Below are 15014 nucleotides of genomic sequence, written 5' to 3'. Positions count from 1 at the left end.
TATCATGGTTATAAGAATTACTTCATGGAGGTAGACCTCAAGAATGTAAAAGTCAAAGCATTTGAGTCAGCGGTTCTCAAAGTGTAGTCCATGGACCCCTGGGAGTCCCAAAGACTGTTTCAGAGGGTTTATGAGTTCAAAACTATTTTTATCATAATACTAAGATATTATTTACCTTTGTGGGGGGCTGTGTTCACATTTGCACTGATGGTGAGTAAAAGTGTTAGAGCCTTAGCACTGATCAAGGCAATGGCCCCAAAGTGATCATTGTATTGGCCACCACTGTGTACTCTCAATTTTTAAAAAAACCATTTTTAGTTAAAAATGTTCATGATGAAACTAAATATTATTTGTTTTTATTAAATCTGACCCTTGAATACGCATCATTTTAACATGGGAAGTTAAAAAAGTCTGCTGAATATTGAAATATAGTGGATATCTAAAGAAAAAACCACTTAGGTGTTTATTTGAATGGTGAGCAGAACCAACCACTTTTTCTCTTTTTGAGTTTTTGCTGACTTTATTGAAGTTTTTTTTTTTTAACATCTTTATTGGAGTATAATTGCTTTACAATGGTATGTTAGTTTCTGCTTTATAACAAAGTGAATCAGCTATACGTATACATATATCCCCGTATCTCCTCCCTCTTGCGTCTCCCTCCCACCCTCCCTATCCCACCTCTCTAGGTGGACACAAAGCACCGAGCTGATCTCCCTGTGCTATGCGGCTGCTTCCCACTAGCATCTATTTTACATTTGGTAGTGTATATACGTCCATGCCACTCTCTCACTTTGTCCCAACTTACCCTTTCCCCTCCTCATGTCCTCATGTCCATTCTCTACATCTGTGTCTTTATTCCTGTCCTGCCCCTAGGTTCTTCAGAACCATTTTTTTTTTAAGATTCCGTATATATGTGTTAGCATGTGGTATTTGTTTTTCTCTTTCTGACTTACTTCACTCTGAATCACAGACTCTAGGTCCATCCACCTCACTGCAAATAACTGAATTTTGTTTCTCTTTATGGCTGAGTGATATTCCATTGTATATATGTACCACATCTTCTATATCCATTCATCTGTCGATGGACACTTAGGTTGCTTCCATGACCTGGCTATTGTAAATAGAGCTGCAGTGAACATTGTGGTACATGACTCTTTTTGAATTATGGGTTTTCTCAGGGTATATGCCCCGTAGTGGGATCGCTGGGTCATATGGTAGTCCAACGAGTTTTTTTGAATGGAACTCCATTTTTACTTGGGCATTTGGCAGGCATCTTCTCGAAAAAAAATTTGTGAGCATGTCACTTTAAAGACGTAAATGACAGTCTAAGTCACCAGTGAGAAAAGTTTAGTTTTCATGTGAAAATTTGACTTTTGGAAAAATTTATTGCCCCTGTGAGCTTGAAAGATTTTTTTATACTTAAAGACTTTTTCTGAATAGGTAAAAGATGATAATAAATGTTATTTCTTTTTGATATTTGATAATGAAATATACTAACATTTGGAAGATCTGCTTAAATCAATACTTCGCAAAGGACCAATGCATAGAGTTAAAACATCATGTGTGAGAAAAATTTCCACTGAAAGGGCAAGATATGGTTTTTAATTCCATATTATAACCAACCTTTAAGATTTTTGAATTTTGGTATAATATCAAAGAATAGTATCCACAATTATATGGAATGGCTCTTAAAATCGACCTCTATCTTCCAACTACGTATCTGTGTAAAGCTGCATTTTCTTTATAAACTGAACCTGAAACAGCATATTGCAATAAACTGAAAGAAGCAAATAGAAAAACCCAATATCCTCTATTAAGCCAAACATTAAAGAGATTTGCAAAAAGGTAGAACAGTGTCACTTTTCTCCCTATTTTTTTGTTTTTGTTTTGGAATGTATAGTTATTTTTCATAAAAGTGTGTTATGTTAACGTAGTGAATTTTTTTATTTTAAAATGAACAGGTTTTAAAATTTCTCAGTTTTAATTTCTAATACAGTAAATATTGATAGATAGAAATAACCCATGTAAACAAAAATTCTTTGGTAGGTTCATTAACCTTTTAGAGTGTAAAAGGATCCTGAGGTTAAAAAGTCTGAAAACCATTGGTTTAAGCTAAGTTTTCCACATAAGGTCCGGATTAGGAATCCATATCTAGTTTAAATATAAAGCAAATCATTTTTAATTTTTTTCCCCCCAGTTTTCTTAGCATTGCCATTGTCCTTTGGTTTCTGGGTGTCTGTCCAGAAATGCCCATGAGGAATCTTTGCTGGCCCCAATCTAGAGGCTTTCAGATTGGCACACTGTCACCCGGGAGCAGGCACCAGCCACGGGTTCCTCCTACCTGAAGGGCAAGAGAGGAGCTGGTGTGCAGTCACAAGACAAATTGTCTTTCACATCTGGCTAACTCCTTTATGAGGATAGGTGCACAGCCAGCCGGGGCTATGGTCGCTGGCCTGAATGATTCTCTGTGTGAACCTATCTTATCTAGAGACAGAATTGGAATTTGGAGGGGGTGTTTATGAGTTCATCATAAAGAATATCGTCAATACAATGGACTATTAAATGGGCAATAAAATGTTAATTATGAAAAATCATGAAAACTTCTCGCTGGGATTCTAAGTGAGGAAGGTGGCTTACCCAGTGGTATCGCAGTTTATCAACAAAAACTGTAATTATTTATTTATTTTTAAAAAAGACATTGTGGTAGACACTGGGAATATAGTGGTGAACAAAAGAGACAGTCCTCCTGTGCGTCCGGAGCCTGTGCTCCGCAACGGGAGAGGCCACAACGGTGAGAGGCCCGCTTACCGCAAAAAAAAAAAAAAAAAAAAAAAAAAAGAGAGAGACAGTCCCTGACTGTAGACGTAAAATTTGTGTGCTCCTTGAGACAAATTTGAAGGTCATGAGTAACAGAAAATAGATTAATGAGGAAGCTGCTTCAGACCTTTCATACTTTCTAAAAATAACATCTTGTTGCTATTATTATTTTAATTTCAGTATCAGGGCAATGAGGGGCTAGAGATGGGTGTGAAATCCATGCTCTTTTGACCCCTGTCTCTTTGAAACAGTGGAGGAGAGGCCCTGGGAAGGGTGCTGATCCTTCTGGCTGCTCCCAGCCTGGTGTCCTTGCATGATCCTCGAAGCTCCTGCCTTGTTTTACCCTGTTTAAGCATCTCCTTGGCCTAACCCAGTTCAGGGCTGCCACGGCCTCCCTTGTGGTCCCATGAAGTCCCACTGAAAGGGAGCTACAGAGTAAACATGCCTTTTCCTTGGATCCTTGTTTCTGCCATTACCACCTACAGAGGAATCTATCAGGGTTCTATTTGTTTACAACGTGTCACTTTTTTAAGGCCACCCAGAGGCAGGGACTGGGGGGCAAGTTTGCTATTTAAAAAAAAAAAAAAAAAAAAAAAAAAAAAAAGACAAGAAAGACATGGCTGAAGTATTCCTCAGCATATCCTACAAATAGCCCTTTTAAAGTCATGGAAACCACATAGCCCACAGAGCATGCCTGGGGAATTTGTAGCCAGCTATGCTTTCAGAGGATGTGGGAGATGGAGTTTTCCTACTATGGTATTTATAAATATTTTAGAAATGCCAGACATTGGTAGGGTGACCTGGTTTACAGAACTGGAAAAGAGCCATGTTGAAGCCTAGAATTCTTGTTTTTCTATTGTAACATGTATAAATTATGTTCTGAAAAAAAATCAAGATAATCCTGAAAAAAATCAACAAAACCAACCAGCCAACAGGCACTGTCAGAGTGGTTTTTGGAATCTATAAAAATTGAATCTTAAATTGAATTTGAAGAGCATATTATTTAATATAGTAATTATGGAGGGGAAGGCTTTGGGGAGTAGAATTGGGTGTTCAATTAAGGAATACTGATTGCTCAATATAAGGACTTGTTTAACCTAAAATTGTCATCAAGAAATTTGCAACAAGGAGGAAGGATTCTATAGCTGTAAATTCTTAGGACAGACATACAGTAGTAAGTTGAAGTTGACTAGCATTTTCCAAATTGTTTTCCTCCTTATATTGTACCAGAATATGTCCAGGTGCCATGACAAAAGGGTTCTGTGGTCAAATAAGCTTGAGAAACCGTCTCCTATATTCTCCCTGTTGACTATTCATATGAATTACAGGATAAGAAAAGACCTGCAATAAAAAATCCTATTTAACTTTGTTTAACACAACCTTACTCATTTCTTGGCAGGAGTCTTGTGTCATGGAACCCCTAGTTAACCTCTTATGAAACAGGATTCACCAAACTACTAGTTTAGGAAATGGTATAGGAGATAATTGAATATCAGTTACCTTGATACTTTTGATGGAGAGATTTGGCCAATCCAGAAAATCCTTCCAGTGGTCTGAAAGAAGGCTGAGGTAAATGTTGGCGTGTGTTGGTAAGGAATTGCCATTGTCTTTCACATCTGGCTAACTCCTTCATTGGAAAGATGGACAGCCAGCTGGGGGTATGACAATTTGCCTGCAGGATTCAGTGTGCTAGAAATCACAGCCAATTCTTTTATCCTTCCCTCTAGACCTCAGGTCGATTGTGGTTATGGTGCCCATCAATGCTGTTTTTTACAGAGAAAGCATTTTTAAAATGGTTGTACAGTGACCTACTATATCTGTGGGGTTGCCTCACGTATTCGTAGGGAACACCAGCCTATGTGTGATCATGGAGCAAGGGAGCGTGCCAGCATGTGTTACCTTCTAGAGGGAGATGAAATGATTATCCCTACCAACCCCCAAACACACCCCTCCTTAGGAAAACAAACATTTGCAAGTTTATTTTATAAAATCCGCACAGAACTTATATAAATACATTGTGACAGCGGCTGTCATACTGCATATATCAAGAAAGTGCTTTAAAATTTTATGCAAATACATGGGCGATGCATGCACTACTGTGCACCCCAAAGACTACTCCATGTGTTCCTGGTGCCAAGGAAAACACAAATGTTCTCCAACTAATTCAGAGGAAAAGTCACCGCAGCCCTGTTCCTTTCACAGCCCTGTTCTCCGGGCCAGTGAAACATACTTTGAATGGCTAATCCTAAAGAGAGCAGGGTGGGGTTGAGGGTGCGGAAGGTTCATTTTTATCAGTAACTTTTATAGATTAAGTTCTGCGGGACACTTCAAGTACATTCACTCGTAAAATTTTCACAACAGCTTTGTAAGGAAAATGGCATTGTTTAGTAAATGCCATTCACTAAATAACCAAGACTCAGATTAAATAAACTGCCCAAGGTCACTCGTTTGTTAATTTATGGAGCTGGCTGGGATTTAAAATTAATTTGACCCTATGTATTCGTAAGAACTAAGCATTTAATGAGCACTTATTTGTGTACCAGACACTGAGCTAAAACCTTTACCTCCATCATCTTATTCTTTATATGAATTTGTGAGAGTGGGTATTGTTGTTTTTTTCTAATTTACAGATGAAGAAATTGAAACTTAGAGAAGTAAAGTAAATTGAGTGCAAAGTAGTAAGGGATCAACCGGGGTGGGAGGGGGCCCTTAACCCCAGGATTTGCTCCTTTGAACCATGTGGGTTTCCAGTTTTCCTTCTAAATTTAGACTCTGAAAACTTGCCGTGTTTGTACTGAGCTTAGGCACAGGGAGGCAGTGAAGGTTCATGCCTTCATGAACTAGGATTTCGTAAACATTTAAAAAGTCATTATTTTCCCCCAGATTTTTGATTCATCACCCATTATCAGGAATTTGGTATCGTTTCCACATGCATGGATATTGTTAGCTCTACAACTCTAATAATAGATCAGATTTGGAGTTCTGAGAGACTGTTTCAGCGCAGAGACCTCACCTCTAAGTATTCGATGAAGGAAATGGCCTCTTCATTAGGATTTGCAGTCTTTTGCCCAAAACATTGGGATACATGTGTATCTGAGGCTCTGCTCCTTCATTCCTGTTACCCTTTGGAGTTAGGAATGTTTGTGAAGAGAATCATTTAAAATATTTGCTATGCACAGTTTTGGTGCAACACTGCTCCTTTCATTTGCAAGTGTTAAGAACTTCTCTGTTTTTGAAAGTGAAACTTATTAGACCCTTTGAGGACTATGGATTTTGTGGTTGCCCAGAGCAAATTTTATTAAATGAGGGCAGCCATTTTCCAGGCAGAATTGATCCCAGAGAATGGGCCACTTGTGACTTCAAACTTAGTGTCCCTGGGAGGGTTTGCAAAAGAGGGAGTGAGACTTGAGCCTAAACGCTACCTCAGGCTAAACCAGTTAGAAGGTCAGTGGATCATAGTCATTGTCCTAAACCACTGGAAACATCTTCCCAGCCCCAAAACACAAAATAGTCCTTGCACATGAGTGTAATTTTTTGCACAAGATGTATTTTAAGTAAAATGTATAACATAAATGTAAGTGTATTTTCCACCTTTGCAATATTTGGAGGGGAGGTGGAAACATTTTGTCTTGGTGTCTCACTCACAGAGTCCCTGAACAGACCTTATCAGATAGTTACTTAGAACACATAAAGTTTTATATCTTATCTAAAAATTAAGAGAAATCTTTCACTGCAAGGGCATTATCTGTAATCTATACACTTGAGAATATGCCAGACACTCTTTAGATTAAAAATGTATTCAACCAATCTGAACTAGGAATGTTCTGATCATGAGTTGGTCATATAGTTTGAGCTACTTGTTTATATCAGTTCTCTGACCTTGGCATCCAAACTTTAGTAGTTGATAAAGCTCTTTATACATAGCATAGATCAATTTAAAAAGTGACCCTCTAGATTTCCTGGTCAAAAAAGGGCTGGATGTTCCACCTTCAGTATGTAAACTTCCACTTAATCTGCTTGTTTTCAAGACACTGCCATCATCCTCTAGTTGACCTGGTATAATAAAATCGTGGGTTTTGTTTTTTTTTTTAATTTTTATTTTTGGCTGCGTGGGTCTTCATTGCTGCTTGTGGGCCCCCTCTAGTTGCGGCGAGCAGGGGCCATTCCTCATTGCAGTGTGCGGGCTTCCCACTGTGGTGCCCTTTCCCGTTGTGGAGCACTGGCTCTAGGCAGGTGGGCTTCAGTAGTTGTGACACACGGGCCCAGTAGTTGTGGCTCGCAGGCTCCAGAGCGCAGGCTCAGCAGTTGTGGCACATGGGCCTAGTTGCTCCGCGGCATGTGGGATCTTACCGGACCATGGCTCGAACCCGTGTCCCCGGCACCGGCAGGCGGACTCTTAACCACTGCACCACCAAGGAAGTCCCTAAAATGGTTGGTATTTCTGAAACACTGTCTTCCTGAGTCTTGGACATTTACTCCTCAAATATTCCTCTTCAGTACTGGTCTTTAAAGAGAGCCCCTGTGTGTGTCCTGAGTTGCTTGACTCTGGTCCACTCACCGCTAAAGTCCTGACAGGTATTTTAAGTGGATCGGCCTTCCCCTGTTTTCCAATCAAAGGTGGCCTTCCACTCTTCTGCCATTAGCTTGGTTTTCATCGAAGCATTTAGGGTAGTTCCAGCAAGCCCCTGAACTTCTGTCCTAGCTATTGCCTGAACTGCTGTCTTTTCTGTATCATTTTCTGAAATAAGGTACTAATCGTGTTGCTCAGGTAGAACTTGCTTTTCATTCTTTTTACTAGGGTTAAGGATTTGACCTGTCCCATCTATTGTTCTTTATCCTTCTGAGATTAAAACCTCGGGGGTTGCTAGGCATATTGTCATATTATTATAGAGCTGCTGTCCACTCAGACCTCGTACATGACCTGGTAAACTGTTCACCCAGCTGCTGCCTCTCTGAGGTACCTATTCTCTTCCGGCTTCTCTGAAGCATGTTTTGGCTAGGACTACAAGACAATGCTTCTGAACGTCACCTAAGATTATTCCAGGAGAAGCTCGATTTAACGTAACTCATTGTTTCTACAAGAGGCCAAACACTTCCTCTTTCTGCCTGGCCAATGTATGAGTCCATTTGCCAGAGAATATACCTATGCTTTGTCTATAGGTGCTATTTTATACTAGATATTGCCCACACTGATCATCTTTCTAGGAAGATGGCCAGCCTTCCTAGAAAGTAATAGAGGAAATATCTCTTTTCTGTGCTGGACAAGATTCCATCTTCTCCCATGTCTGTCTGCCATTGTCCCCTCTGTTCGGCATTGCCACCATTTTTCCACGCACTTTGATTCTCAGCCTGGCACAGATACTGCTTACCCCCTCTTGAATTACACAATATCACTAATATCCTGGAGGCCTCCAACGACAAGCAGTGTGGAGGGGAAGTGGGAAAGAAGGACCAATTCCATTTTCCTTTTTGTGTGTTTTACTCAATTATAGGAATCCCAAATCCGTGGGCCTGTACTTGAATGTTTCACAGCTCTTTTAGGCTTTACTTTCAGCATCTTTCTTCCCCAGGACCAACATGGACATCCATGGCAGTGGACCTGGGATGACATGAGTGAGAGCTGCCAAGCTATGTTTACAGTAATACCTTCCTTCTGTAACTAGGCTCAGAAACTAGGGCCTTCTGTTGTGCTGCATCTCTTCCTCCCTTAAGATGGGGTTTGCTCTCACAGGAAGACAAACAGGTGAACCTCTCTCTTTCACTGGACTTGCCCAAACATGTCAGAACACGAGCTGGGAGCCCTCCACCACAGCTGTTTGCAACAGCCTGTATGCTTCTTTTCCTTTGATCATATTGGGCCTAGATTACTGTTATCCCAAAAGCTTGCCAAGATTGAGTTACAGCCTGATTGTCTCAAAACACAAACTTAGAATTGGTTGACAAGACCGGTACCCGGGGGGCATCACTAGTTTGAATGAATAGTTCCAGGAACCTCTAGTCTCCCTGGACAGTGTCCCCTGATGGAGGCCAGAGTGTTTATTGGACTCCATGATTGTTGTACTCATGGCATTTTAGATTTTGTTAGAATTTTAGGGAATTGCCACTCGATACAAAGTTGAGAACTGCACATAGTAATGTATATTGAATGGAGATTCTGAAAATTTTCATTTAAAGACCACAGTGTCTAACGTTACAGAAACTCAAATGTGTGTTGCATGGATGAACAAAAGCCAAAATGCTGTGCCTCATCAATTGCTATTCAGAAATTAAAACAAAGTTTAAATGTAATCTTATTTTTCTGTAGTGTGTTCGGTCATACTATATTTATGAAATATCTCAAAGACTTCTGTCTCATTTTGTCAATACAAAAGGGGATCCAGATTTATCTTAATTAAGATTAGTTTATTTCAAGGCAACAGATATTTGGGGGCCTTAGGAAACATTACTGGAGCACAAACATTTTTGAGTTATTCCAGTTTTAACTGTCACCCCAACAAGTAGGTGTTTAACTGAAAACCAAACACTTCTGACGTTACTGTGATCTCTCTGTGGAGCTGGGAAGACAGAAGTACTTGAGAAAGACGACAGAAGAAAGATGAACGTAGCTTCTGCCCTCACTGAACTCTCAATCCAGTTTGGGCAAATGATGCCGAAATCCAAACGAAAGATTGTGGAAACAAAATAAAACAGTATACGAAGCATGTGGTATCCATAAAGTATTTCTGGTGGCCAAAACTTAAAGGTCAGCAGAAAGGTTTTAGAGGAGCAGTCCATCAGCAATGCTTGGGTTTCTGTCTGTGGGTCAATATTTCTAGAGACGCTTGCGTCCATCAAAGGCTTTCGTATGGCTTCCTCCTTAGTGCATATCCAGCTTTGCTGCAGTGTAGACAGCCTGGGGAACATGAAAAATGCCCTTTCTCCTGCACAATGGTGTTATTTCCTTCCTTTCAGGAATGGCTCATAACTCACAGGAGGTGTGAGTTCTGAATGATGGTGCTTTTCATCTCCCTGGAATTGGGCCAGACTGTAGATAAAGCGTTTGATGTGTCAGCAGTAGGCTTGTAACAGCTTTGATTGCCTACATGATGATGAAAGGTCGAACTTTGATAAAAATGGCAAGAAAAGGAAGAGGGCTCGTTTTCTTTCTTTCTTTTGCTGTTTTTTTTTCCTTTGGACGGCAGTTGAGAAATGTCCTACTGGGGTGGTCTGGGAGGTCTCTGGGAATTTGAAACATCAGGAGGGTGTTCTCCTGTGGATTTGTTTGTTTATTTATTGATTGTTTCAGAGAGGGCACCCCCATGCTTGCCAGTAAGGCAGGGCCAGATTCTCAGTGCCCTTATCAGCAAGTCCTACCTCTTTGCTCACTGAGCCCTGGAAAGAGGCATCGCATCCTTCAGGGCAGATCACTTCTGCTCCAACTGTCCCTACCTGCGGACACCAAACGAACCAGGGCTGGCAAATCTGCTCTCATTCCCAGGGCTTTCTTTCCTTATCCCTCGTGTTTCAGGGCATTTGCTCAGAGATCTCGGTCCTCTCGGGTGGTCTTATCTTCCTGCTTCTATAATCAACAAAGAAAGGAGTGAAATATCTGTGGAAACCCCCAACCAGTTGGAATTTGCCTCTAACAGTATCCCAGTCTTATCAGGGATTTGTGTGTCCGCCTGCGTGGAAAGCTGCGTTTGGGGAAAGAAGGTTGAAATTTTCTTTTTCAACTGCAGAAACATTGAAAACAAACAAGCAAACAAACAGAAACCAAAGCCCTGCCGTTCAGCTAAGTGACGAGAAAGAGCTAAGAACAAGGACTCAGAGAGGAAGGCATGAATTTTACCTTTAAATATGAGGCTTAAGCAAACACCAAACGGAAACCCCCTTTGAAAACGGTGTTAGTGAAGAAATAATAAACACATTTATATCACCTATTTATTTATGACTCTAATATTTAGTTCACAAAATTATGACATTTGACTCTGCCTCCGTGGGCCCTTGAAGTCCACTGCTGTCTCCACAGCTGGGCTGGGCCTGCTCACCTGGGCAGCTGCTGAAAATAAGCCTTGAGGTGGCAGCAGGGGAGGCCTGGCTGTGGTACCACACAACCCACCACCCCCACTCAGCTGAGGCCATGCAGGAGTTTCTCTGTAATTCCCTGCAAGTATCTCTGAATAGAATGAACACAGTCAAATTCTGGGAGTCATCTGTCTGGCCATCAGAGGACACTCAAGTTCCTGCAGGGCTCACTGGCATGGACCAGAGGGTGACGTGTCATACAGTTTGGTGGGAACTTCAATTTAAGGGCCCTGAAGAGACCTGTTGGCAAACAGGGTGGGTGTCCTCCTTCCTTAACACCAAAGAGTTGCTCCTGAAAACGTCCAGCAGCACTTACGATCGTGGCCTGTGACAATAAGGAGAGAGTGAATAAGGTGAGAAAATCAAATTGTCTGGATTGAATGTCACCCTCTGAGAGGTAGAATGAAATACCTAGAGATAAGCATAGGAAGAAAAGCACACAGGAAGTGACAAACTTGTTCAGTTCAGCAATCATATGACCGGGGTTTAAATTGAGATTCCTGGCTATCTTTTCCTTTCTGAGAAACATGGGGAAAAAAACTGGCTTGTTCAGTGAGGGGAAGGCTGATAGAACAGGTTATTATAGTGTGTTGTAGTGACATTAGACCTGGAATGTTACATCTGGGACTGTACAGTGAAATTAAATGTCATTTCTTTAATAATAATTTTGTTAGGCAGAATAATGGCTCCCTGACTGCCAAGTTGTCTACATCCTAATCCCCCAAACCTGTGACTGTCACATTATATGGCAAAAGGGATTTTGCAGATATGATGAAGTTAAGGATTTTGAGATGGGGAGATTATTCTGGATTATCTGGATGGGCCCTTTTTACAGGCGTCCTTATAAAAGGGAAGCAGGAGGGTCAGAGTCAGAGGAGATGTGGTAACAGAAGCAAGGGCCAGGGTCAGAGAGAGATTTGAAGACGCTACACTGACGGCTTTGGCGACGGAGAAAGGAGGCCATGAGCCAAGGGAGGCAGGCAGCGCCTAGAACCCAGAAGAGACGAGGAAACAGATTCTTCCCTAGAGTCTATAGACGGAATGCAGCCCTGCCGACGCTTTGATTTTAGCCCAGTGAAGCTGATTTCAGACTTCTGACCTCCAGAATTGTGAGATTATAAATGTGTGCTGTTTTTAAGTCACTAAGTCTGTGTGGTAATTTGTTACAGCAGCAGTAGGAAACCAAAACAACAATACAATTGGACTTAGAAACGTTAATTGATGGGAAAAATAAAAGGAATTTGGCTCAGGCTGATTCTTAAAGCAGGTCTTGATTTTCTGACTGTGAAGGAAAAAAAAAGGTTTTTGTTTTTATCAGCCCAGTGGGCACTTCTCAGGGGTCATTGTTTGCACAAGATTTTCATGGGACAAAATAAATATCTTGGCCAAGCTTTGCTGACATATCCTTGACTCTTTGTGTAGAATCGAAGTTGAGTTTTGTTTTATGACTTGGAAACAAAAACCCATGCATAGCATAATGTTCAGCTTCTCGGGGTAGAACGTCTCCAGGATCCACACAGATGGTGATGATAAAGGCTGAGTTGGACTCAGCACAGACGCCTTGGAGAAGCACAATTCAACCCCATCCATTGCAGGCACCCATTCCTTCCCTCCTGCCCTCTGCCTCCACAAGCCTGAATAAAAGTGGCCTTCAGCTACCAGAGAGGTGAAATGGGGCCCGATTCTTCTCTCAGAGAGAACTCCTCCACCTGAAAAATGTTCTCCCTCCTTCAGAACACGTCTTGATCACATGTTACAAGCTATGATGTGCACTAGCTGCTGGAGAAACTCACAAGAGAAATAAGCCTTAATCCCTGCTCGCTGGAAGCTCCTGTTAGTGAGGCATTTGCAAAATGCAGTGCCTTGGACAGCAGCATCCAACTCAGCTGGAAAAGTTATTAAAAATGCAGATTCCTGGACTGTGGCTTGCGAAAACATTGGTCTAGTGCAGTGGTTCTCAACTGGAATTGATTTTGTCCCCCAGGGACATTTGGCAGTGTCTGGAGACGTTCCTGTTTCTAACAACCAGGGGATGAAGGGACATACTGGCATCTAGTGAATAGAGGCCAGGGATGTTGCTAAACATCCTACGATGCACACAATGGCCTCCTGAAACAAAGACTTATCTGACTCAAAACATCAATAATGCCAAAGTCGAAAAGCCATAGTCTAATGGGTGAGTCTCACAACCTCCCACACAAATTATTATGCTATGTGGTGTAGTGTGTGTATCTATATATACCTTTCTCTTTCTCTCTCTCTCCCATCGTAGTGGGCTTATCACCCACTATAATTTGCAGGTGACATCTCTGCCTTTGTCCACTCTAATTCTGCCCCCTCAGCCTCACAGCTCTCCTGCTGCCTCTCTTCTGCTTGGATTTCCTGTTCTGCACTGTCCGAGAACCAAGTCCTTTACCCCTGGAGTAATAGTCATGCTCCGCAACTTTACCAAGATAAATTTCCAGGTTGAAGAGAGGCATGGATAAGGACATCCATTTCTTTGGGGAAAGATTTTTGACCTAACCTGTAATTCAGAGTTGGTGCTCTGCTCACAAGTCAGCTCTATACCACTGGCTATTATGATGTAAGAGTTATGGGTCACACATGAACTCTTTGCACCCAAGATGTATTTCTCCCCTACACTAACCCCTCCAGTTTTTCCTCTCCCGCTTTCCCCATGTGTATCTAGAATCAATGGAGAAGTCCATTTTCTTCAAGCAATTGCACATTGGGAAAAAAACTGCTCCAGAATGTGGTTGAGTGTAGCTGATTGGTTGTCACCGGTTAGCAATGCACTGCTGTGCTTCCCCCCGCCTCCCATTAGGGGCCCACACTCTGTTTCCTGGTCAAGGGATGAGTGCCATGTCACATGCTACAGAAAGGTTTCCAGCCCCCAATTCTCAGCAGCCCTCAGGGGTGGGAGAAGCATCCTGCATGCACATGGCTGTGGTTTTATCATCTTGCACTCATCACTATATTCAGGAAGATAGATTTTTTTTTTATTATTATTACGCAACAGAACTGTTGCTCTAGGGTAAACTTTGACACAGAGCAATTGTATTCTTGACTAAATCAGCTAAAACAAAAATAAGAAAATAGACCTGGAACAAGTTTCATGTCTTTCTTTTAAAAACAGCTACTTTTGGAGAAGCACTCACATATGTAATTAGAACAAAGGACCACTTCTAAAGAACAAACTTGCCTTCTCAAGGAATGGCAAATGGTGAAAATTGTAACTCACCAGTATGGTGGAAGTTCCTAGCTTGCCTTTTCTTGTTGACCAGATGGGAATAGTCATTAGTCCCTATGCATTTTAACCATTTAGAAATTTTCAAACATTTGACAAAAATACATGGAATACTAGGAATCCTACCAGCTTTACAAATTGAAGTTGAGTGTTGCTTTTTGAGGTATCAGCACCAACATGTAATTGGTACCCAAAATATTCAAAACCCAAGGAGATACAAAGGTAAGGAGGGGATGCACACAGCCCTGAACTCTGCCATCTGATCAGCACCCTGTAGTTAAAGTGCTCTGAAAAATTCATCTGGATTCTGGAGCTCATTCTGTGTGGCGGCTCTTCCTTTCATTCAATGAATTTTTACTGAGATGCTTCCTTGAGCCCATTACTCTCTCTTTTTTTTTTTTTTTTTTTTTTTTGCGGTACACGGGCCTCTCACTGTTATGGCCTCTCCCGTTGCGGAGCACAGGCTCCGGACACGCAGGCTCAGCGGCCATGGCTCATGGGCCTAGCCGCTCCACAGCATGTGGGATCTTCCCGGACCGGGGCACGAACCCGTGTCCCCTGCATCGGCAGGCGGACTCTCAACCACTGCGCCACCAGGGAAGCCTCCATCACTCTCTTGAAGGATATTAGGCTCAAAGGACTGGTTCCTGCCCATACCATAGTCTAGCTTAGAGGCAAAACCAGTGTTGTCTCTCAGGGTTAAACGTTTATGTATGTGTCAAAAATACAGGAGTACAGATGAGAAAAGAAGAGGCATGGGAAGATGGAGGAGGTTACTGGGAAGTGAAGGCATCTAGAAGACTTCACAGTTGAGAAGAGGTGTGAAATAGACCTTGAGTGAAGCCCGATTTCCATAGGGGTTAATGATGCGGGGAGAGAGGGAAAG

General features: G+C 41.8%; 1 protein-coding gene across 2 annotated transcripts in view; it reads left to right on the top strand.

The window, feature by feature from the left end:
- BMPER (BMP binding endothelial regulator) overlaps positions 1 to 15014 on the top strand; it is a 258905-nt gene that overhangs the window by 122362 nt on the left and 121529 nt on the right. Inside the window, exon 7 of one of the 2 annotated variants that reach the window (XM_007446128.1) lies at positions 3753 to 3757. The exons of the other annotated variant lie outside the window; for it this stretch is intronic. Within the exon in view, the coding sequence (XP_007446190.1) occupies positions 3753 to 3757 (5 nt within the window). The remainder of the gene's footprint in view (positions 1 to 3752; positions 3758 to 15014) is intronic. 2 annotated transcript variants of the gene reach the window in all.

The sequence above is a fragment of the Lipotes vexillifer genome, unplaced genomic scaffold (assembly GCF_000442215.2).
Source record: "Lipotes vexillifer unplaced genomic scaffold, Lipotes_vexillifer_v1.1 scaffold822, whole genome shotgun sequence".
Lineage (NCBI taxonomy): Eukaryota > Metazoa > Chordata > Mammalia > Artiodactyla > Lipotidae > Lipotes > Lipotes vexillifer.
This window is presented reverse-complemented; position numbering and strand designations above follow the sequence as displayed.